At 42.1% G+C, this 26,070-nt stretch overlaps 1 protein-coding gene across 8 annotated transcripts in view; it reads left to right on the forward strand.

Moving 5' to 3' along the window:
• The window catches only part of St7 (suppression of tumorigenicity 7), a 312,701-nt gene extending 294,783 nt beyond the window's left edge, over positions 1-17,918 (forward strand). For all 8 annotated transcript variants that reach the window (XM_045160301.1, XM_045160302.1, XM_045160307.1 and 5 more), the window contains 3 exons: positions 7,020-7,112; positions 9,629-9,768; positions 17,555-17,918. In XM_045160301.1, coding sequence (XP_045016236.1) covers positions 7,020-7,112; positions 9,629-9,768; positions 17,555-17,650 — 329 coding nt within the window. In that variant the 3' untranslated portion in view covers positions 17,651-17,918. The remainder of the gene's footprint in view (positions 1-7,019; positions 7,113-9,628; positions 9,769-17,554) is intronic.
• The last annotated feature ends 8,152 nt before the right edge of the window (positions 17,919-26,070 follow it).

Here is a 26,070-nt window from a genome sequence, read left to right on the forward strand (position 1 = left end):
GATGGTGCAGTGGTTAAAGGTGCTTGCTTGCTAAGCCTTCCAGCCTGGGTTCAGGTCCAAACATCTCACTCATATAAGCCCAACATAAAAAGCATCACAAGTATCATGGTGTCCATTTGTAGTAGCAAGAGGTCCTGGTGCACATGCATACAAATAATAAATGAATGAATGAAGAGAAAGAAAGGAAGAAAAGAAACTTGAAATACATACACCTAACTGTCTTAACTACTGAGTTACTATTGAGTTTGTGGGGGTGTGATTTTTTTTTTTTCTTTTTTCATTTTTCAAGGTAGAGTCTTGCTCTAGCTCAGGCTGATGTGGAATTCACTATGTAGTCTCAGGTTGTTCTTGAACTCATAGGGCAACTTCTCCTACCTCTGCCTCCAAATTGCTGGGATTAAAGGCATGCGCCACCACACCTGGCAAATGTGTGACCCAGGCTGGCCTTGAACTCCTGATCCTCCTATCTCCACCTCTTCAGCAATATCCTACTGGCATGTGCCACCACAGCTAGCTCTTTTTTTATATACTAATACTTTTCATATTGTCTATAAGCATAAAAGGTACCTTTGTGTATATGTTTATATACATGTGTATGAGGCATATATTTAGAAAACTACGTCATCACAAGTACTTTCCATCAGTTCTAAAAGAAAAGCCATAGATCTACCGTGCATTTGAGGAGAAGGAATTACCGCTGTAGTTCCTGAAAACTATCTGGAGTCTTCTAACATTGCTGCTAGATCTGTGTGCATTCTATACTAGAGGATCCCAGCTCTGTGTTCTACATCAGAGAACTTGGTCTGAAATTCTGATTCAGCTTCTTATCACTGTTTGGAAACTGTAAAGCCTAGTGACAGTACTGGCCAAAGTTGGTGGTCTCTGGGCAGTTGCAGCAGCTGAAGTCAGCAAGCTGGTGTGCCTGCCTGCAGCCTGGCCTCATCAGCAGAGACTGCACTTCCCGCAATCTGCCACTTGGTGGTGCCTTTTGACATCTCCAGCCTCAAAAGTTTAGTTATCTCCTCCCAGGCATTCTTCTCTTCATTCTGAAATTTAAGGCTATTCACCAACTCCCACACAACTTCCTTATTAGAAAGAGCTCAGGGAGGAAAGAAGCAGTATCTGATTTTATCAGGTTCCATGAAAAAATCAAATTGTTAAAATTAGTTAGCATTCAGGTGTTCTTTAGAGATTTTATTTTTTAGTTCTTAAGTTTTGTCATAATGTTGATTAGGAGATAGAAGTAGAAGTCTGTTTTTTTTTTCTTTTTAATGAATTTATCATGACATAAAATTAATCATCCGATGGAATTAAGTGAGTTAGTTTTCCATCAATCAGGCTGAACCAAAAAAGAAAAAACTTCCCATTTTTGATAAAGCCCCAAATTCTAGCTGATGCATAGCAGAAATTGTTTGGGTTTGAAACATATGGTAGTTCAAGAAAGAAAAAAAAAAACTGAATCCTCAACCACAAATATATCCGCATTTCAAAAGTTTCCAAAATGTTTGATTCATTACTGTCCCACCCCCTGAAATTACACAATATGTTCATCAAAGTCAAGGTAATTAGGAAAGGGGGAAAGTCTTTACTTGTAAGATTTTATAAAATGTTTCTTGGATTATTGCACATCTGCTGCCTTATCTGAATGGTGCTCGTTTTAAACACTGTCGGCTCTGGTTATCCTCGCACACACACTCACTGTATCAGCATGAGCTGAACAGAAAGATCATGTATGAATAGAAGAAAGCCTCATTTCAGCTAGGTTTGCACTGGTGATGTGCTTTATGGAGCCCTGTTTTAAATGACATGTCTTCTCTTTGACCTATATAAAATTCTCATGCATCCTTCCCTTCCTCCTTCCTTTCTTGATCTTTTCAAGACTGTTTATTTTTGAAGGCAGGGCTGTCTGCTGACCACATCTGTGAACTTGAATGTTCTCATTCTATACATCAGAAGACTAGCACACCGTGGGGTAAACTGCTTAGCCTTTCTTTGTCTCTGTATTTGTCCACTTGACTAAGACTCTACTTTTTCCTTGGAGATTTCCTTTCCCCTAAAGAATCTACTAAATAATGTAGAAGATTTGAAGGTAATGTTTTTTAGGGGGCAAAGCAGAGTGTCTCCTTTGAGAGAAGAAAGTGGTCCATTGTTGAAACGTAGAATGAGATTATGATTCTAATTTATTCCCTTTGGCAAATGCCCCTCACTGTAAGATGTGGTTCTTGGGGCACTTCCTCTAACCAAACCTGCCTTCCATAAGGCTGGCACCTTTTTGTACTACTAAAGAAAGAACTGACCCTGTCTCTCCCTCCCTACTCAGATCTGAGACTCGTTTCATAATTTGGGAGAAAGTAGTGATTGGATAACAGTGCTAGTCATAGCCAGCTTATTCTGACAACTTGTCTCCAGGGATTCTGGGATGAGGCTTCCATATTATATTGTTGGAGTTGATTTCTTGTTGCTGGGATAAAGCACCCAACCAAAAGCAGCTGATGGGAGGAAAGTTTATTTTGGCTTAAAGTCTCAAGGGGCTACTTCATGATGGGAGGGCAAAGATGGCAGGCTGGACATCATTCCTTGTGACAATAGGTAGAAGATAGTAGCAAGAGAGTGAGCTGACCTCTGACAAGGAAAAGCTGGCAAAGCCTACCCCAACAGCACATCTCCTTAAGGGGTCACTCCCAGGTTGCCTTTGAAATGACAGTTGGCCTTCATGGCGGTTACTTACATCACAGTCAGAACAAAAATGTTTCATTTTGACAATAACTTTCTGTTCTACCAGTTTCAGTTCTACTTGATAGCAGACAGCAGCATTTTTACAGAGTATGATCTGACAGACAAAGGAATGATTTTAGATTTAGTAGAGAAGAAGGGAAAGTAAAGAGAAAACTTACCTTTACCAAGCAGCTGGGCACTCTGGAATGAACTCCACCTGCCAGGCCAGAGTGCACCTACCTTACCTAGCAGCTTTGTTACACAAGGCACATATTTGACTAACTGTAAGAGATAGAGCTGAGATTCAATTCTAGTTCTCTGTAGTATATGTATAAAATTCTCCAAGGTCTTCATTGAAGGACAAAATATGAAACAAATACTTTCTGTCCTTGTTTACATAATGGAAATGGTTTCAATTTGATCATGTCCCCATCCTGTCTTAAAAATATTTACTTATTTATTTATTTATTTATTTATTTATTTATTTATTTATTTATTTATTTGAGAAAGGCGGATAGACAGAGAGAAAGAGAAAATGGGTGCACCAGGACCTCTAACCACTGCAAGCAAACTACAAATATATATATAAGATGCTTACATGGGTACTGGGAATTGAACCTGGGTTCTTAGGCTTCGCAGGCAAGCATCTTAACTGCTAAGCCATCACACCAGCCCATGATCATGTTCCCATCCTTCTATCCTTTCCTTGGTTCCATTGATTCTCTCATGGGTGCTAATAGAGAGCCCTGATTGGAACAGCACCAAGAAGCCTCAGAAGTGAGTCTGTTTCAGACTTGATTGTGTAGGGAGTAATGTATTTATTAAATAAATTTCAGTTTCATTTAGATCTCTTGAAAAGGGACAGCCAAAATCAAGGTAAGGATAAGGTGGTACATGAAGGAGAAAGCAGAAATGTCATTTGTATATCATATAATAACTCTGAGGTGTCTATGTTCTTTACTTTGTTTGGAGCCAAGTACATGTACTTTTTGGTTTCTCTAAAATGTCTGTTTCTCAAAGATTTTTAGGAAGTTTTTTATTTGTTTGTTTGTTTTTTTGGTTTTTCGAGGTAGGGTCTCACTGTAGCCCAGGCTGACCTAGAATTCACTATGAAGTCTCAGAGTGGTCTCAAACTCACAGAGATACTCCTACCTCTGCCTCCTGAGTGCTGGGATTAAAGGCATGCACCACCATGCCCGGTTTTGGAAGTCATTTTTAAAGTAGATATTTTCATTTGTATTGGAACCACCGGCTTAAGCCATTCTTAGTATTTGCACTTGCTTAATATCTGGACATTTGGCTAAAGCCACAAGGCTATCCTAGAGCACTTGCTCATCTCAGTGCAAAGGGACTAGGGGTGGGAAACAAGGCTGGCAAGGTCTACCAGTGCTTCTTCCCACTCTGCAGACCTCCCTTCCTTATCTCATACTTTGTTGGACCTTGCACAGCTGGGTGGGTAAAGGATAGAATTGCAAATAGAAATTGCATTTGCTTTTGTTTAGTGGAGCCAAAATCTTTAATACTATTTTTATGAACTCAATGTAAATGACAACTGACAAGGGAAAGAGATATCTTAAGAGCACCATAAACATCTTTACAATCACAAGGATGGGAGGGCAATATGGGAAGCATATTTCTGTATTCTTTTAAAATGTGGATAAGCAAAATCTTCAGCCCCTGTTTAAAAAAAAAGATGAGAACTAATTAAAAAATAAAAAGACTAGGGCTGGAGAGATGGCTTAGCGGTTAAGCCCTTGCCTGTGAAGCCTAAGGACCCCGGTTCGAGGCTCGGTTCCCCAGGTCCCATGTTAGCCAGATGCACAAGGGGGCGCACGTGTCTGGAGTTCGTTTGCAGAGGCTGGAAGCCCTGGCGCGCCCATTCTCTCTCTCTCTCTCTCTCTTTCTCTCTCTCTCTCTCTCTCCCTCTATCTGTCTTTCTCTCTGTGTCTGTCACTCTCAAATAAATAAATAAATAATTTTAAAATAAAATAAAATAAAAAGACTAAATCAATGTATAAAATTCTGTTTGTATGCTAAATATGGAAGAAAACCTTCACATTTGAAGGCACTAACCAACATTGAATTTCTGTGGATGAGCACTCTCAAGATCTTGCATTCTTACATTTCTTTGTTAAAGTAGTTCCTGGGCTAGGGAGATGGATTAAGCTGTTAAAAGTGCTTGCTTGCAGCCTTCTAGCCCAAGTTCAACTCCCCAGTACCAATGTGAGGCCAGATATTCAACATAGTGCATTTGCCTCTGGAGTTCTTTGCAACAACAGCAACAGGCCATGATGTGTCCATGTTCTTTCTTTCTCTCTCAGATAAATAATAAAAACATGAAGATATAAAAGTAAATAAATAAAGATAGTTTCCTGAAGTAAAAAGTGACTTAAATTATAAATAAAATTTCTTTCAAAATTTGTAGCCACTTTGAAAACTGATGTATTTTGTTGTAATAGCATATCAATCTGAACAGTATTTTTTATTTATTTTTATTTTTATTTTTTTAGTAGCAGCCTGTTTACACATGGAGAATCAATGAAAGAAAGGAAGGAAGGGAAATAGGAAGAAAGGGATGAAGGGGGTGGAAGGAGAAAAGTAAAGGAAGGAAGGAAATTGTATATACTCAGAGAAACCATCATTTATGAAAAATTATATCAAAGTGCTACCTTACCATAGGTTTAAATGTAAAATCAGTACTTTCCAGAATTTATGTGTATGCTAGAAAATCGCTAATTATTTTTTTGTTTTGCTTTTTTGTTTGTTTTTATTCTATTGAAAGCCTAGTTCTAGTGAGAGAGATGTTTGTTTCTGTACCATTCTCTGTGTTAACTCCTATCTTGCTGACGCTAACTGTCAGTTATCTTTGTTTGCATGATAAAAACAGTCTGATTGAACTAGGGTGAGCCTTTCATTTTAAGAAGAGTTAAAGTCAGGGTGTTTTTAATGTTTTAATCTCTGTTTAAAAGGTTTCTGTTACAAGAGGAAAATTGATAACATTTTTACCTCAGCAAACTGCCAGCAAACTGGCTGTACTCTAATCCCACATTTATCGTGATTTATATTCTCCATGGCAATGTGCTGTAACCTCACAGTGATATGACTGTGGTGTAGATTGACTGCATTCCAAATGCTGGAATCACATACATAATGTTTTTACTTTTAAATAATATTCAGACACTAGAATAAATACCATATGTGCACTGATGCTGTAACAATAGGACCTTGTTATTTCTTGTGAGGGAGAACATTCTTTGTTTCTGATTCTTGTTTAAAATAAGTATGCAAAAGACAAATATGTACATTGACAGCATTTTGAGGAGGTTTTGGTAATTACACAGCTAAAGATGTAGTGTGATTCATTAAATCTACAAATGCTGGTGCTCATTGCCACTGTCCCTCATAGACACACATGCAGGCCAGGGTTACTGCTGACGTCCAGGGCAGGGCATGGCTTTTATATTCTGTATCTAACTGTGTTGCCATTAAAGGACATCTGTTGAGAAAAAATTACTTCTGCAAGCACTGCTCATAGGAACAGTGAGACTAACATGCTGATGACATTGTAACAGGGAGAATAACACACTCGATAATGGGGAAAGATGGATTGATTGGAAAGCCATAACTCAGCATAGGACATAATGTCATCTGATGCCACAAAGGCAGAGTTTAGGTGGCCTGACATCATCAAAAGACAGATAATCAATCTATCCAGACCCACTTTTCCCCACATGATTTGAAAGATTTAAAAGTTTCATAAAGTTTAGAATTACCTCTGAAATAAAAATTTTAGAGTTTTATTTTTACCTGTCGTGGTTGGAATTCTAATCCACTTAGGCCTATTTTTTTAAGTAGACAGGGCAGGATACCTTTTGTATTTGTACATCTGTAACAAGCTTCAACAAGTCAATCCACATTTGCTTCTTGGGGAAGCATTTCACTTCAGGTTTGCATTATGACCATTGCCTGAGTTCTGTTGAATTAGTACTTATAACATTTTCATAATATTTTATACATGATGAAACCCCAGGCATTGATATTGATGATTTCCCTACCTCCTCTGTACCTCATCCCCACCCAGTTTTGTGAAGTTTGCCCAGAATATATAGTGTGAGATTAATGTGTGAGTAATACATCATAATATATCTCTGACATTTTATCTGGCACATGACTCAGAGTTTGGGTAAATCTTGCCTCCCTTATAGGAAAGCTCCCTGTTAGAAAAATGTTCAAAAGTCCTATTTTGATACTGGGAAGTTAGAAAACAAATACTAAGCCTCTGACTTACCATCTCTCCTTTGCAGCATTTCGCATGATCCCTTATCCACTGGAAAAGGGGCACCTCTTTTATCCGTACCCAATTTGTACAGAAACAGCCGACCGGGAGCTGCTTCCCTGTAAGTTTCACTTCAATAGTCCTCTCTTAGCCAGGAAGGGTGGCGTGACTAAAGGTGGAGATGGGAAGAGGTAGAAATGATAAATGTCTTCTGTCTTTTATTACTTTTCTCTCAACCTCTGGGTTTATTTGATAGCATGTATATTAAAGTGAATTATGTGAATGGGTTGGGCTTCCTGCTCCTCCAAGTATCTCCACATTCACCAAACGGAAAGATGCCAAAGGCCTGAAATTTAGTCATGTACAATTTGGCCTGAGCTCAGAAAACTCTAGTGTGGTAACTACTCACCAGGCTGGTCTGTCATAGAGCTGGGCCTGGGCTCTCCAGCATGTCAGAGTTGGTTGGAAGAAATGCTGACTTCAGAGGGAGCTGCAGATGAGTCACGGGTGGGATGGCAACACCAGGATGCTGGCATCATCACAAGGGAGTTCTGAAGGAGGGCAGTGTGTTCTTAGCAGTGATGCAATGCCCTTAGCTCGAGGGTTCCTGGGAGCATCTTGTGGAGTCCACATACTGAGTTGGCTCATGTGCAATACACACGTGCTCTCAGCACTGTGTAACAGCACACAAAGGAAGCCCTGCCCTGTGTGCCTTATGTACCCAGTCTTATGGCCACTCTACATGTGGAAAGCATTATTTTGGTTTACTGTAAGACAGCATTGTTTTGACAATCCAAGCTAAATAGCTATTCTCAAATCACACTGTGTACAAGGATCATGTCCAGGCTCTTCATGTGGCCCTGACTTAGGGGATATTCTTTTCGTAAGTTCTAAATATGAGTTGCTTCTCTTGTCCCTGCCCTCTTTCCTGCCATCCCTCTTCCCTTTTACCAGTCTCAGTTATGTCGATCTCTCATAAGTGCAGCATGTATAGATATTTGCCCATAACAATAGTGTAACTTTGGAGGCCTGGTACATAGTGAAATTTCACATGCCAATGCTGTGGAGCTGGTCACAAAATGCTGTGGAGCTGGTCACAAATCTCCAACATGGTGGCATTTCAGCACAAAAGGAAACTGCTGTCATGAGGTTGCAGTAGATGGAGGTATCTCACTTGTTTCCTTGGTGGCTAGCCCCAGCCCGAGACTTGTTATTTATAGGGCTCTGTGACAGAGCTCTCTGATGTGTTCTTCATTGTCTGAGTTTGGTTGTAAAGAAGTCTGATGCATCACATGACATTATATTTGACTTCAGAAATCCCCACATGGGTTCATATTTTACCTTTTGAATCCTCCTTCAGGGAAAACCTTATTAAAGTTTCAGTTTTCTGGTAAGAAAGGAGCTGTTCTGAAAGTACAATGTTTTTGAATGTTTTAATTGAATCCAATTAAGTTTCCATGGGGATAGATTAGCTATTAGAACAAGATTGCAGAAACTTTATAGGGATAATCTTCATAAGTCTGTAATAGAAAAACATAGCTCACATTTATTTGAGCACCATGATCCAAGTCTGATCCCCACCCCTAGAATCTCTTAGGGGTTGGGTTTTTTATGAAAAGGATTGGTTTTTGTACATGCTACTCATATTTTGCATGTTAGTTAGCATGGTGAGTGCTCAGTACACCTCCACCCTGGTTTGCATCTTTGAGGGATACAAACTGGAATGCAGACAGGCATGCTCATGTGCGCTCTGCACTGCCCTACGCTCTCTGCCCTCATTTGTCAGCCCTGAGTAACAAAGCCTAAGGAGCAAGTAGAGACTTTTAAATCTTGTGTTTCTATGGCGAATGGACCACACTGATCCAGTTGTTTCCAGTGACAATATGGTTCCCATTCATATTCCTAGCCTGCTCTACTGGGATCCCCATCCACACAGTCCTATCTCCCCTGGCCAGGATCTCCCTCACCCAACACAGTCCCAAGCAGCCATGCAAGTAGAGAGAATGGAAGAGTCAGTTCTTTCTGCTTTTGTACTGTAGTTTCCCTTCCTCCTCACCCAAGTTCTAAAGAGGTCCAGTTCCCCACTCCCTTCATTGTCTCCTACAGTTGTGCTAGACAATCTTTCAACCTTGACCCTCAACCTGGCAGGTTGAATAGGCCAGTGTGCGCGATACTTGATGAATGTCTATTGGAGTAGCACCTTTCACCAACATATTAGAGTAAACCAGGGAAAACTACCATTGCCTTATCTTATTGATTAACATACAGGAAGGCAAAATGTAGATAACTGAATATATATATATTTGGGATATTCCAGGTTTTGAATAATGAACATATATGTTGTGATTGGAATAAGCTTTTCTGTTTTATTTGTGTTTGCTTTTGAGAAAGGATCACTGTCTTGACTTTCAACATAAATAGCACTGCAGTTCCTGCCCATGAATGTGTGCCATCCCCAAATTAACCATTCTGGAGTGCTGCAGGCTTGCTGATAGGCAGCAGATGGGGGTCGGATGTGGGCTACATCTGTCCATGTCCTGCCTATTTTGTCTCCAACTGGTGCAGCCCCCACCACAGAGAAACTCCTTAGGATACTTTGTATTTCAACTCTAACTCTTTCCTTTTTGGTCTTTACAGCTTTCCATGAAGTCTCAGTTTACCCAAAGAAGGAGCTTCCCTTCTTTATCCTCTTTACCGCAGGATTATGTTCCTTCACAGCCATGTTGGCCCTCCTGACACATCAGTTCCCGGAACTAATGGGGGTCTTCGCAAAAGCTGTGAGTGTTTGCCCAGAGGAAGGCAATGACAGGGAAGGGGCATGAAAGAAAGGGGGACTTGTGCAAAAATAGGTGCAAGCCCACCATTAGTCATATACTTTTCATGATCATCGGTGCGATCAAAGGGTTGAAGGTCAAGAGAGACAGTAAGGTCGTTAGTTCACAGCTTGCCTCATTTCCCAAAACAAATCTTCAGCAATTTACAGAAAGTGCATGAAGTCCAAAAGGATGAAGTAATTTAGGGAATCCTAGCAAGTGAGAAATGGGTGGGAAACGATTAGGCTTGTATATACCAAATAACATTGTTTCTGGTCTCATTATCTCTTCTTTAGAAGGATGAGATTAATGTTTCCAAAGATTATTTACATAATGTCCTAAGTAGCTACAAACCCCAAGCTTGTTTGGAGAATGAACTGTGAGAGGGTATGAAGGCTTTTAGTAGAAGTGAACCAACATGACGTGTAGAAATAGGAAAACCGTGGAGGGTGGTGGAGGGGAGCTCTGACAGACAAGTCCTCCACACATTGCCAGCTGAAAACTGCTGTTTCTCTGGTAGAACCGGACCACTTCCCTGAATGCAATGTCCTGATTCTGCCACAGCTTAGGGTCAAGCAGACGGGATCATGAGCAAAGCACCATTTTCCCCTGGAATTCAGTCTTAAGGCACGTGGAATCGGCACAGATCATTACTAACATGGCTGGCTTAATTTCACTCCTTTCCAGATGACTGACATTGTCTGCTTGGCAGAGCTCAGGCAGTGGAATTGCAAGGGCATTTTTATGTGTGTGGAAGATGAACTGCAGATCCCACCGGAACCTCAATTGCAACATTTCCTAAGCTGAACTCATTCCTCTTCTTCACAAACCATCCAATCTTTTCCCCTCTCTGTACCTCCTACTTTCACAGTGGCCCTACCAACCCTCCACTTACTCATACCAGGGACCCCCTGTTCCACCAGGTCCTGCCAGGCCTTGATCCCACTGCCCTCTCTGAGTTAGATTTTAAAGCAGCCTTACCTTCTTCGTACCCATGCATTCTACAAGCCTGCCATGCTTGTGCTCCTCTCTCCCTTCCTGTCTCCTTCAGGCATCTCTCTTAGTTTCAGTCCTTGCTATTTCTTGCCTAAACTTCTTTAGTTGTCTTGGTTTGCCTCCTCACAGTCAGTCTGATCTTTGCCAATCTTCCCTCATAGTGGCACTAAAAGAATCATTATAAATTGCTAGTAACCATGTCACTTCTCCTGTATTTTCTCACTACTTCAGGAGGAAGTCTAGTTCTTCTGCATGGCATGATGATCCTTTTATCTTCTGGTGCTTGCTTGCTTCCTCAGTCTCATCTCTTACAGTTCTTGCCCAGACTCCACTCTTTAGCCATAGTGAATTTCCCGTGGTGGCCACATGCACCAAATCTGCACACTTGTGTGCCTTTGCACATGTTGTTTGCTGTGCATGGAGTGATCTTTACCGCCACCACCCCACTTGTCTACTATGTTAAAGACATCTTCGCTCTTTCACACTCTTCTTTCTCTGAGTTTCTCCTAAGCTAAGGTCAGGAGGTGGGGATGGGGGGGCGAGTATCTCTCCATAATTTGAATTCCATGAGTGCCCTTATTGTCACATTTATATTCTGTATAATTGCTGCAGAATTGTCTGTTCCCCTTTAGATTGTGTACCCCTTGAGAGGAGGTTTGTTTTCATCTCATCTCTGTATCCCCAGAGCTTTGCATAGTACCTTGTACAGTGTAGGTTTTCAGTAAATTGTGTCAAAGAAAGAATCCTCAGTGGTCTCTGTAAGAAGAATTGACATAAAGAAATCACATGACACTTAGCTTTTCTTCCTTCTCTTATAATTATAGATCTTTAAGTTGAAAGGGACCTTAAATAAAGGGCCCTCAACAGTGACTGTGGAGGGTGGTTACTGAGGCTTCTATTGTCCATGAAGAGTTTCCTGTTTAACCTCAGACCCATTCTATCATGGAACCATTCAGTACTGCACATTATCCAACTCAAGCCTGTCTCCCTGTCACTCTATTTATTCCTGTCCCATCCTCAGAGGATACAGGAAACAGTATACTTCTTCTTACAAACTCTTAGGGCAGCTTGTTGACTTGTGGCTGCCTTACTTACTTACCTTCTCTTTTCCTCCAGGGAATTTGTCTTCTCTACATGGTATATTTTCTAAGATCAACATCACCCATGTTGCTATTGTGGTTGTTCCTTAGTTTATGGGCCTGAACTAATTGTTTTCTCCCTAGCTAACATCTGAGGAAAAGTAGTTGCCAGAACTCTGAGATTAGAATATCTTCATAAAATGTAAAATGAGAATGTATTTATGGAATAGAACAATCACTATTCCTTCTTTTATGTTTTTCCCTTACACATTTTCAGAACATATGTAAAAGTATCTCATTGTTCCAATGTTTATTTCTAAGTAGTAGATAGAACTTGTGAGAGTTTAGGATCAAAATAGAAATTCTCAGCTTCTAGCTTACCTAGAATGCACCTGACCACACAACCAGAATTCAGAAACTGATATTAATACGAAGAGTCTGTACATATAACAAAGACCCCACCAGACCCTGAGGATGAGGGGTGGAGGACTAGCTTTCCTTCTAAGGAGTTTGGTCTCATGAAAAGCAAATTTTGGAGTGGTAGCCATTTGAGTTTACACAGTGTCTGTCACAGCTATTCATACAAAACCTTTCCATGAATTTGTGGTTTCAGCCTGCTTGAAACTTAGAATTATCAAAGGAGCTTAAAATTACTGCAGGCGTGCTTGAAGGGCTAGAACTACAGTGCTGAGTACAGACTAGTTGCCTGAGACTGTTTTAACCAGCAAGATGATCAGGAGGTAAGTGGAGAAAGCTAGGATATGATTTTTTTTTGTTTTTGTTTTTGTTTTTGTTTTTGTTTTTCGAGGTATAGTCTTGCTCTTCTAACCCAGGCTGACCTGGAATTTACTATGTAGTCTCAGGGTGGCCTCAAACTCGTGGTGATCCTCCTACCTCTGCCTCCCTAGTGCTGAGATTAAAGGTGTGCACCACCACACCTGGCAACTATGATCAGATATTCTTAAGAATATCTGTCCCTCTCTCCAGAATATTGGGTGCTAGGGTTCATTGTAGATTAGACAGAAGACCACTCTCCTCATTTCAGTTTCTAGAGCATTAGTTTTATATCTAGGCTCTAATAACTGAATGGAGGAGAAGTCTGGCTCTAGGGTATGTATGTCTTATACTCTACCTTGGTGTGGTCCTTTGGTCAGCTACCCATGATCTCTCAATATGTTTTTATTAAGTTTGCCTTTAAAACTCTGCATGGATAATCATATCCATCTTGCCCTTCAAAAAAGGTCTTAACCGTTTCCAAAATGTTTGGAGAGGCTTGGTGGGAAAAGAAGAGGGATGACACAAATGAAACCGATCTACCCTCCCTTCCCCCAGGCTTCTCCTCATCTTCACCTTCTCACTCCATCAGGCCCTCCCAAAGCCCTCCACCCCACATCAAGGGTTATCACTGCTGCCCTGCAGACTGTCTCCAGCCATTTGCAGCTTGTGCGAGTGATTTTCTCAGTGCTCTCTTGAAATGATGTCCTGGGTGTGATGACTCTTAGTAGATGGAGTGAGATTGCACTGCCACCCCCCAAGCTCCATAGCGTGGGAACTCTAGCTTGTGTACACCCTGACCCTGGCCAGTTCAGAAGCCCATAGCCGGGTAAGCCACTGGAGAAGAGTGAGAGGAGAGGCTTCAGCTGGCTGGCCTGTAATCTAATCTACCTCAATAACTTAGGGCTAACTCTTCCTAGAATGTTTAGGTCCCAAGATAAGGCAGCTCATATAAGTAAGTTATCACTGCGGGCCCAGCTCTGGGTAGAATGTTCTTAAGGGCCTGTCTTTCCTCCTCTGGTCTCCCTCCTTCCCTGAGTCCAGGCCCCTTGACTTCTGCCTCACATTCACTTTTAGGCCTGGCCTCTTTGAAGTATGATATTGATTATGGTGGGATGTCAATTTTCTGCTTGCAACAGGGCACCTGGAACCTATTCAGATAAGCTGAGGCCTTTCTACTGTTAACTGAACAAGTTGGGAGCTGTGATCTTCATCTAAGTAATGGTATCTCAGGAAAAGGAGGATCAGGCAGTTGAAGTGTCACTCTCCTTTTTTATTAGTTCAGTTGCTTTTTCTCACAAGATGTTACTGATTGAGTTACGGGGCACTTCAGTTTGAAGTTTGTGGATCTCTGCCTTCTGGACAAAAGTTTTGGACAGTGAGATAGATGGGCTGTCCCAGGTTGCCTGGTTTTGCTCATTCCGATTTAACTTTTCAGGCAATAAATTTCCCTTAGTCTAGAAGTAAAGCTGCTATTTTTCCTTGGACATTAATTTTGCTTTTGGTTTAAAGTATTGATTAATTTTTGAACAGCCAAGGAAATACAGTTGAGCAGCCTAGGGCATTCTGAAGAGCAAGGCATGTTCCTCTAAACTTTCCAGTACTCCTTGTGAAAGTGCTGACCGTGACCCATGAATGAGTGACAGAACTGAGTGACTTCAGAGGCCACTACTTCCACATTGCTTTTCTTTGAGGGTATAGGCAAGAGTTGGGGGGGGGGTTGCTTAGAAGAAAGGTGACTTCATTATAAGGACAGCACATCTAGTAAATGAGACTGTCATAGGAAAAGCCCAAGGGAGCCTTTTTACAATTGTGTTGATGATAGAACATTTTACACGTGAGGAAGCAAAGGTTCATTACATAGATTGGAGGTGTTGGAGTGCCATTCCCCTCTGGAACCTTAGTTAAGAGGGCAGATATGATACAAGAAAAGGGGTCCATCGTATCTTGCTGGCAGTGGGAGAAAGGAGAAATTAGCAGAGAAAAGCATTTTATCTAAATCAAGTCAGTGCTCCCCCACAACAGAACAAGCAAGCAAACAAAAATGCTTTGTATCTTGAGCTACTTAGTGACATTGTCTGCCTTCATTGTGCACCTTTGGTTAAGGTCCCTGATACTCACATTTCAGTTATCGACTCTCCTGGGGTACAGATTTTTTAAGAAGACTTTCCTCTAATGGCATGGGCTTGGGCTGATTTTTCTTAGTTCCTTTCTCACTTCTCCCCAGCCTCAGCCTTCCTAAGTGATGGCCACAGCAATACCATCTTGCTTGTGGAACTGAATCATCCAGTATTGCCAGAATGTCTGATTTATCCAAACCATTTTAGTGCTTGGATCCTCTTGATTATCATAGGCAAATGCTGTCATGAATGGGTCTTGGTGGTCTCTGTGTGCATCATACAATATGCAAATGTAGTTTTTATGGTATATTTGTTTAGTAAACTCATTGTCCTTACTCAATATTGTCCCCTTATAACTAAGACTTTGGAAAAACTTTTTGAGACAACTGAGCAGGGATCACTCAGTCCTATGCCCAGTGCTCCCCTGATACCTTCCAGCCACATTCATGGCGGCACACATACCTGTGCTAACCGTGCAAGAGTGAGCAGTCCATCCTGTAGGGTGAGCCCATCACATGGCCCAGCATACTCAGTAATGAATAACTCCAAGAATCAGGACCTGTCGTAACCCAACACCCGCTGAGGAAGGAACCCTCTCACCTTGCCAGGCCCTCCTGGCTGCCTGTTTCTCAACTGTACATCAGCCTGGATCAAGGTTCAAACTCCTCAGAGATCTGCTCTCATGAACTCCACCTGGATTCCCATGGAAGTGAACTGTTTACTTACTCTCTCCTGGCCCCACTGCTGCGCTGTGTGCTGTGTGAATGTCCTGGCTGCCACACTCACCTTGCTCGCATTTCTGTCTACATCGCCCTCATCTGACTTCTGATATTCTCACTGTCTATCCCTTGGAGTCTGATGATACTAGCTGTGTTTACAAAGTTTATCTTTATCTATTCAACAGAATGGCTTCTATCCCTTTTGTGAAGGCCCTTGGTGCTGTGCTTGGGAATCTTATCTTGACTGCTGCCCTGGCCTATTTGTATTCCTTTGCTCTGTTTACATTTTTTTTAATTTTTTATTTATTTATTTGAGAGCGACAGACACAGAGAGAAAGACAGATAGAGGGAGAGAGAGAGAATGGGCACGCCAGGGCCTCCAGCCACTGCAAACGAACTCCAGACGCGTGCACCCCCTTGTGCATCTGGCTAACGTGGGACCTGGGGAACCGAGCCTCGAACCGGGGTCCGTAGGCTTCACAGGCAAGCGCTTAACCGCTACGCCATCTCTCCAGCCCTCTGTTTACATTTTAATGAGCTTCCTCCAGGAGGAGTTTTGTTCTACACTCCTTAATATCTTGTACAGCACTTGTCTTACCAAGCAACTATTTATTGTTATTGTTGGGTTTTTTTGTTTTTGTTTTTGTTTTTGTTTTTCAAGGTAGGGTTTCACTCTAGTCCAAGCTGACCTGGAATTCACTATGTGTTTCAAGGTGGCCTCAAACTCATGTTGATCCTCTACCTCTGCCTCCCAAGTGCTGGGATTAAAGGCATGCGCCACCACACCTGCACAAGCAAATATATTTAATTGATATTCACAACAGATTGGAGCTGCTATCCTGAGTGTCCTTTATGTTGATATCACATGTGATGGTCCAGCTATATGTTATTGACTTTGTCAGTTTGTGCCCCCCCCACACACACACACGCACAAACACACACAATTGAGAGCTTAGTGAATTTGAAACATTTGCCCACCACAGGGTTTCTTTTGGAGATCCACAGCCTATACAGCATGTGGCCACTAAGGGGTGTGTCTTAAGTTCACTGTCTATACTTGTACTAAACTTATTTTCCCTCTGAACCACAGTACCTCTCTGCATTTTGTATTCATCCTTTGAACTGGAACTCCTGATGGCATAGAGAGTACTGGGCTATGGACAGTGGTAAGGCAAAGGACTCCATAATAAAAGAACAATGTGTTCTTCCCTAGCAAGATAAAGCCTTGGTTCTGAACAGGCAGAGAGCCTGGAATCTATCCAAATGCCCATCACTATGACAGGTGCTAGATAGTTGGTCCAGATTGGAGTTGGTCATTCACAGGAGTGTAATCAGGATAGATTTGAAATTATATGGTTAGCAAGTCTCCAATGATGCACTTGAGTTTCTTGAAGGACCCAACCATCTTCATTGTTCTCCACATGAGAAACAGAAAAATATTCAGTAACCAAATGAGAGTCCCAGGGGTCTCCTCAGCAGCCCTTCCACAAGGACCGGTCTCGCCAGTATGCCAGTTTGCTTCCCTCTCCTGGTTCCTGTGACACATGCGACCAAGTGTGTCATTTAGAAATGAGCCTAGGCAGTGTAGGTGTTTGCGAGACCAAAGCAATACTAACATAACAAACATGCCTCTTTAAATTGCCCTTTTCTTTGAAATCAGTTGTGTGCCTAGTTAGACTGTCAGGTATTCTGCGTGGTCACCGTTGTCTGCATCCTCCACCCACTTGCTACCCACAGCTCATCCTCTTGAATGATGCTCATCCATATGGCAGCCAGAGACCCTGAAACCCACAGGGAACCTCAGAATGGTGGCAGCTGTCAGAGGGCTGAGGGAGGCTGTCAGCAAACACCTCCGCCTTATCTGCCACTGCGGGGGGTGGGGGCTGGAATGCAGCTTCACCCTTTCTTTTACCCCTTCACCCGGACATTTCCTGTAAACACACAGAATACTGCAGCCTTCAGGCCACACTACAGCATCCCAAGATGCAGATGAAGGGGGAGTGTCCATCTTAGTCCTGGATAAGGTCTCTCCTGACTTGTGTGTTTTCTGGTTTCTCTGCAGTTCCTCAGCACTTTGTTTGCTCCCTTGAATTTTGTCATGGAGAAAGTGGAGAGCATCCTTCCCTCTAGCCTGTGGCATCAGCTGACTCGGATCTGAGGGGAGCCAGCCATCCTTCACTCTCCTCACCCAGCCGGCCGCCACCATCTCTCCCGTGCCAACACCTCATGGACCGCAAGAAAGCATGCCTTTGAAAAAAGGAAGCCATTCCGAGATTTAAAATGTTCATGGACTGTCTGTTCCATATTAAACCTGTTTTGGTTGTACAAAATTCATTGATGTTCAGTTCTACTTTATTTTGCCTCCAAAAACAAAGAAAAAAAGTAAAAAATAAATAAATAAAATAAACTTTTGTGTATTGCAGCAACCAGTTGTGTCTTACATCATCCTTCCAACCCTGGAAGTACCAGCATTCCTACTAAGCCTGCAGGTTTATGTTATTGTCTAGGGTCTTAAGTCTGCTGGATGTTACACTGTTGTTGTCCTGCTGACAGAACTCTGTTTAGCAGACCTCGCAACCCCTCAGAGCAGGTGGCTCAGGAAAGGGATTCTTGGGGCAGGGCTATACCTAAGTGGGAGGGTACTTGCCTTGCATGCACAGGGCCTGTAATGGACTCTGGGAAGTACCAACTCTAAACTGAATGTCCTCTAAGACCAGTGTCAAGAGCATCAATGAAACACATGCACACTGGCTGTCCAGCATTTTTTGTTTGTTTTGTTTTGTCCAGGGCCTGTAGTCACTGCAAAGGAACTGCAGACACATGGACCACCTTGTGCATCTGGCTTATGTGGGTGGTTGGGAAATCAAACTTTTGTCCTTAGGCTTCCCAGGCAAGCACCTTAACTGCTAAGCCATCTCTCCAGCCTCCAGCTATCAGCCTTCTTAGTCTCCTTTCCAAGTAGTGCCCAACACTGCTGTTCCAGGAATCGCTGTACTTTTGCTGTTTGAAAACTTGTGAGGAGAAAACTTCTGAGGAGAAGCCACAGTCTACCCATACTGCTATTTTTCAATGTTTCTTCAAAAGGTACCTTGTCTTTTTTTGTCATGTTTGAATTCCTGAATTCCTGGTGCTTTAATCTGAGCACTCTGAGTATTTTAGTGATCCAAAACAAAATGGTCATTTGTCCTCACCACCTTTAAAAGCCTTCCACATGATTCATACCTACCAGAGCATCTAGCTTTAGTTAAGCAAAAGAAAAATAAATGAACTTGATCCTTTATCTGAAGTGAAAAGTAGTTACATTTAAAATCTCAATCTAATGCTTAAACAACAACAACAAAAGATCATCCTTTACAAATTCTGTTTTCCCTTTGGTTTAGCAGTATGCTAACTTCCCAGGAAGCATCAAGGCAGGTGGCTAACAGGGAAATTCCATACAGTCCTCTGGCTTCCTGCCAGCATGCCTGTCTCCACCCAAGAGCAGTGAGGTGGGCGGGTAATGTCCAGGGCACCAGGGATGCTCATACTTTTGGCAAACTTTATCAACCTTGTACAAAACACCTAGGAGAATATACAGCTGGCTCTTAAGGAGCTTCCCTAGTCAGATGCTGACCCTTACACATTCTTGTGAGTAGGGGCCATGTCTGCCTTGTTGACCTCTTTGCCTTTCTTCCCCCTCACAGCTCTTGAGACAGAGTGGACGCTCAAGTGATTGAGTGACTAAGTTGGTGAGGCACATGATAGGTACCAATAAACTTACCTAAGTCAGAGTAGGGAGTTGGGTTCAGCTGAGGAGGAGCAGGAAAGGTTTAGGATTATAATTTTGAGCTAGAAGGTAAAGAAATTATCTCATGTGATTCTTAATAGATTTCAACCTGCTAGAGCTGGGATTCTTGATTGTGATGTCTTAAGTGAGGGTTTTTTTTTTTTTTTCCTTTTCTTTTTGTTGTTTGTTTTAAGGCAGGCTCTTTCTGTAGCTCAGACTAACCTGGATCTCACTCTGTAGCCCAGGCTGGCTTCAAACTCATGGTGACCCTCCTATCTTAGTCTTTGAAGTGCTAGGATTAAAGATGTGCACCACCAAACCCAGCTTTGAATGAGAGGGTTAATGACAGTAAGCAATGGAAAGTGTAAATGACACAGCCAGAAACTGGCTAGGATTCCTGAGTTGCAGGAAATACAACAAAGAAATGTAAGCTAAATATGTGTTGGGACAGGTTGTTGTTGGGTTTTTGTTGTTGTTGTTGTTTTAAATAGGTGTTTTTTTTTTTTTTTTTTTTTTTTGAGAGAGAGAGAGGGAGATGGAGAGAGAGGCAGGTAGAGAGAGAATGGGTACACCAGGGCTTATAGCCACGGCAAACGAACTCCAGACACATGTGCCACCTTGTGCATCTGGCTTGGTACTGGGGAGTCAAACCCAGATCCTTAGACTTCACAGTCAAGCACCTTAACTGCTAAGCCATCCCTCCAGCCCTGTTGTTTTTACTGAGGTAAGGTTTCTCTATGTAGCATGGCTTGCCTCTAACTCCCAATGCTCCTTGCCTTGCCTCCTTCATAGTGCTAAGGTTACAGAAGTGTGGCACCAAGCCTAGCTAAGATAAAGATTTCAATATGTCTAGTGATTTTAAGAATTAGGAATTTAGAGCAAGTTCATGGAGAACAGGGTAGAGAGGATGAGAGAAAAAGAAGACAGGGTGCTGAAGGCAGTGAATTCCTGGGCCAAATGGGGTGCAGGGTTTGATCAAGCAAGGAGGAATGAGCTATCCCTGAGCTTGAGAGAAGCAAATTATGGAAGCCTACTAGGTCTTCAACCAATAACCCTGCTTCCTTTCTTCCACCTCCTTCCCATTCCCTTCCCCAACTCTTCCTGTGGCCCAGACTACCTGGGCCTGGGTGTCAGGAGGTTGCTGTCATCCCAGGCCTGTGTTGTTTTGCTGTGCCAAAGGACTAGCATGACTAGGATTATTTTTGTTTTAAAGGTTTTATGCAAACCTGTGTAGAGCCAGCAACAGAGCAAAATAACAACAGGAGCTGTTGAAAGACCCAGAAACCAGACTGCCACTATGACAGGCTTCAATAAAGCACTGCCTCAGCTAGGCCTAAATTTCAAATTCCAGCTTAGGCAGAGGAACTGAGTCAGCCCCTAGACATGTCCAGACATGCCCAAGATTTGTCCCTTCTGCCTCTCTGCCCCAGCCAATCAACAAGAGTACAAGTACAATTACTGTTTAAACCAACCAATCATGTAACTGCCCCCTACGTCTTTGTTCAAATCCCTATAAAACCCCTGCCCTCCTACTACTCCAGGCTCTTGTATGGATCCACTGCGTTGCTGAAGTCAAGAGACCGAGCTTAAGCCTGAAATAAAGCTCCTTTCCTTTGCATATGTATTTGATTCTCCTTGGTGGTCACTGGAGGCACTGAGAACTGGGCATAACATTGTGAAGTTAGTTTTGGACCAGTACTTACACATCTTACCCAGTGTTGAGGGTTCCTACTTTTCACTCAGATGGCAATGAACTCAATCAAGCTACATTCTGCCTTCTGCTTTTATTCCTCCATGAGGAGCATCACCATTCCATCCCAGTGCACTTTCCTTTGTGAAGCCCTTCTCCCTTCAGGACATTAAGGATCCTGTACTTTCATTTACTGTGCGTGTATGGTATGGACTACAGTTGTAAACTGTCTAAATTAAATATCAGCAAACTAAATCTAGCAGCATCCACAGAAATAATACAATGTGACTAAGTGGGATGATCTGAAGATTTGTTTTCAACTTTTTGGTCAGCACTTGGCAATGTTGAAATCATTATGACTTTACTAAAGCATTGGGGAGCTCTCCACACATTTATTTGGCCTTAAATGATTAAACACTGAGATGATCTGCTGCTTCAGAACTGGATAAACTCAAACGTGACACGTCTGATTTTTAATGCATTCTTAGTGGTGATACATTTTATTGCCTTTTTTACTGTCTGCACAGTTCTCAGACGGCAAAATGTCCACTTCTTATGCATTAGGCAGGATATTTTTCTAGGAAATTGCTGTTTTCTCTACATATGCAATTGTGTTAACCTGTCTCCATAGAGTGACATGCTAAATCACTTAAACATCTCATCTCTAATTAATTTGTGGATTTTTCTTCTTTACTTTTTCTTTTTGGTTTTTCAAGGTAGGGTCTCACTCTAGCTCAGGCTGACCTGGAATTTACTATGTCATCTCAGGGTAGCCTCGAACTCACAGTGATCCTCCTACCTCCGCCTCCCAAGTGCTGGGATTAAAGGCATGCACCACCACGCCCGGCTTTTTCTTCTTTTCATTGCTTATTGTATATTTGTGTTATCTCCCACTTTCCCCCATTTAATTAGTTCTTAAGAGTCATCTATTTCAATTCTTTCAAAGGAACACATTTTAAAATTACTAATGAATCCACCCATTCTTTTTTGTTATATATTTTATTTGAAGCTTTTTACAGATTCCTGTGTGTACACGTATGGGTGTGTGTGTCTGTGGCACATGTGTACAGGTCATAGAAAACATTGTGGAGTCAGGGTCTCTTGTTTTTTGCCACTGGGAAAGCCAGTCTAGCTGATTCACAAGCTTCAGAAGTCTGGCTCTGCCTCTTGATGCTCTAGGTGCATTGGGTTTATAGACACATGAGCCACTGTGTGTGCAGCTGTAGGTGGGCTCTACGGATAAAACTTAGGTCAGCAGGCTTGCAGAGCAAGTGTCTTTGACCATTGAACCATCTCCTTAGCCCCATAGTATCAACTTTTATCTACTTATTTGCTCTTCCTAGTTTAGTTGCTCTTGTTTGTAAGAATTATACTTTTTCTGATTTCTAACTTTCTTCAAACAATAATTGGTTCACTTTGCTATGAATATTTCTCTGTTTTATAGAAATTTAGAATTTTGTGTCTTAGTTTCATTTTATTTAGAAGTGAGCATTTTAGAGCATTTCTTAATAATTGGTTCTCCTTTACTGCCTTCAAGGAATTAACATTTTGTAGAAGAGATCAATTGTAAAAGCCACAGGATGGGAGGGCATATCCAGAGAAATTGCCCCCCCCCCACATGACTGACTACTGCTCTCACAACAAATAACCCACAACCCCATGGGGATTACCAGCAATCCCACTGAGGAGGGTCTCCAGCGGAATGGGGGCAGGCAGGAGGGAAATGATGGTACCAACACAATGTATTTGTACAAAGTATATTTTAATTTTAAAAAAGAACAATTTTTTTAAATTACATATTCCACTATAGTCCCTGAGCCACAGGAGGGTGTAACAGAGATGTCACAATTAGTGCTGAACTCTGGATTGTCACTTTTCAGCACTTTAATGAGTGGTGAGTCTCCCCAGCATTCACTGCCACCGACTTTGATTGGTGTAACTATTTCCTCTTTGGGATGTCTCTGCTGGCTAGGTCAGCCAGAAGTTTCAAGGAATTAATTTTTTCAGTTTTTAATTGAGAAGTTGAATAAATGAACATATTGCAAATAGGTCATATTCCCGTGAGGTTATACTATGATGACCCCTCTCCCTCATCCTCTTCCAAGGGGGCCCTCCTCAAGAGTTACCAGTAATCACTGTGGGGTCATGCATTTACCAGTTTCGCAGGGTGGGGGGGGACAATGCCTCAGAGTTCACCTGCCATCCTGTAGCTCTTACATTCTTCCTCCCCCACCCCCTGCTTGTGCACAATGTTCCCTGAGCCTTGGTGCAGGGTTTATAAGGCTCTTAGTGAATTAATTATTAATGGTATTATACATAACTAGTAAAATATTCAAGATATTCAACTATCTATCCCAAGCACAGTAAACCTTAGTACCTAACATCTACAATTACTTCCAAGTGAACTTTTAATTACTCTTTCAACAATAATAATAAAAAAATAATAAATTCTATGTTTTTTCTTCAACATAAAACTTTTGGGAAATATTAAAATGTGTAAGATGTCTTGTGTTCCTTCCACTGGTCTTTCTTGTCCCAAGGTCAACTGCTTCACCCAGCTTCCACAGATCTGCATGCTGAGCCCCAGGAAGCTGAGCAGACAGCAGTGAAAAGTGAACATTTTCACTGAGTGCTGAAAAACAGGGACATGGATCCTCTAAGACTTTCACACCTCATATTTGGTTTCTGTTCTACAGTGATGATGACTCAGGTTGGTTGATCTAGGAACTGAAATGTGCAGAGGTGAGGGAGCTGGAGAGGCCTAAACTGGTGCTTGAAGAAACCAGTCTTGCACTTCCTGCTTTTAAGGGTCAGCATAGCTAAGGCATGGCAGGCAGGGGCTGGGTAAATCTTGCTCACCTTGTTCAACTGTCCACAAACTCTCCAAGCCCTGTCTGTTAGTTTCTCGTGATGCCTTCCTTGAATACGCATGATAATCCATAGATACATGACCTGCTGCTATTGACCGGGTGATGAAAGCCAGCAAGGCCTGACTACCCACGTTCCTCTGGCCCACTCTGGGCAGTGTTCCTTCCTTGAAGGCAAAGGGTAGGTCTCCTTCTCAGATGAGAGGCCTGTTTTCTTTTTGTTTTTGTTTTTTGTTGTTGTTTGTTTGTTTGTTTTTGTTTTTCAAGGTAGGGTCTCACTCTAGCTCAGGCTGACCTGGAATTCACTCTGCATTCTCAGGGTGGCCTTGAACTCAGTGATCCTCCTACCTCTGCCTCCCAAGTGCTGGGATTAAAGGCGTGTGCCACCACGCCCAGCTTGAGAGGCCTGTTTTCTACCATTGCACAGGGTGGATGAAAGAATTTCCTTATGGTCTTCAAAATAGAAAAGCAGGGAAAAGTTAGAATATAGTTTGAGTTACTATGACCCCTTTTGCAGAATAGAAATTCTAGTCTCTATGGCCCACCCTGGGGGAAAAGGGAGAAAGTGAAAGAAGGGCAGAAGGTGAGAGAGACAGAGTGTTTGCTGAGGCCTGATTTATCCTGACAATCCTGTCCTTCACTTTTATCACTCCGACACTATTCTAAAGCCACCTCAGTGTATCAGCTGCCTTCATATTGTTAAGAGAAAATATCAGCTGAAGGGAGAAAGGGCTCTTATTTCAGCTTCCAGCTCAGCTCACAGTCCATCTTGGTAGGGAAGGCATGGTAGCAGGAGCTTGAAACACATCCAGACCAAGAAGCAGAAAGCAATGAATGCTTCTGCCCAGCCACCTCACTCCTTTTGATATATCCCAAGACCCCAGCCCATGGAAGGCCCTGTCCTAGTTAATAAACCTCATCTCTCATAGGCACACACAGTAGCTAACCCAGGCCCGGTTAAATTGAACATCAGTACAAGACAGCAGATTCAGGACTGAAGGACAAAAGGCCAGATTCAGGGAAACAGGAGCAAGAGCGAGGAGGTAACAGAGTATAACTTGGGCTGGAGAGGTGGCTCAGCAGTTAAGGTGCTTGCCTGCAAAGCCTAACAACCTGGGTTGGATTCCCCAATATCCACAAAAAGCCAGATTGACAAAGAGGTGTGTGTGTCTGGAGTTCATTTGCAGCAGCTGGAGGCCCTGGCGTGACCATTATTTCTGTCACTCTTCTCTCTCTCTCTCTCTCTCTCTCTCTCTCTCTCTCTCTCTCTCTCTGCTTGCCCATAAATAAATAAAAATATCTTTAACCAAAAGAGTGTAATTTGTTATTTTATATATATAAAATAAAATAAAGTTTAAAAAATAAAGTGAAGAAATGCCAAAAATAAAAATTAAAAAAGGCCAAGTGCTTTAATTGAAGACTTGATTCACACTAGTCATTCAGCCAACAACAAGGGATAGAGACTGGAGCCATGGATGAAAATACATATACTGCTACATATGTTAAAGAAATTATATGTATACACACATACACACACACACACACACACACACACACACACACACACACATATATAATTTTTTTAAAAAATATATAAAATGTCCCACAAAGGCCCATGTCCTATCAGTCCTTGGTACAGTGGAGGTTTTCCAGTATTTGGGTGCATGCCCTTGAAGAGGACTGTGGGGCCCTGCCAACCCCTTCATCTTTTTGTCATTCTTCAAGGTTACCAGGTGAAGGGCTTTGCTCCACCTCATGTTCCCACTCTGATATGCCACCCTAGCCCCAAAGTGATAGAGACAAGAAACCATGGCCTGAAATCTCTGGAGACAGGAATCTTTGTTCTTTATAAGTTGTGTCAGCTGTTTGGAAAATTTGAAAATATGGAAAGTTGACCAACAATGTGAATAAGTAAATGGATAATGGGTACACGATATTTTGGTAGATAGATAAAATACCATAAGCCTTCATCATAGGTCTTCATCTTTATACCTCATGATTTAGAACTAGATTTTTTTTTCATTCTATAGCCCAGTTTTTTTTTTTTCTTTTCTTTTTTTGGTTTTTCAAGGTAGGGCTTCACTCTTTTAGGCTGACCTGGAATTCACTCTGTTGTCTCAGGGTGGCCTTCAACTCATGGCAATCCCCTACCTCTGCCTCCCGAGTGCTGGGATTAAAGGCGTGCGCCACCACACCCAGCTTAGAGCTCAGCTTCTGACGCTGGAAGTCACAACCCTATATGGACCTGGTAGCTG

The sequence above is a fragment of the Jaculus jaculus genome, chromosome 10 (genome assembly GCF_020740685.1).
Source record: "Jaculus jaculus isolate mJacJac1 chromosome 10, mJacJac1.mat.Y.cur, whole genome shotgun sequence".
Lineage (NCBI taxonomy): Eukaryota > Metazoa > Chordata > Mammalia > Rodentia > Dipodidae > Jaculus > Jaculus jaculus.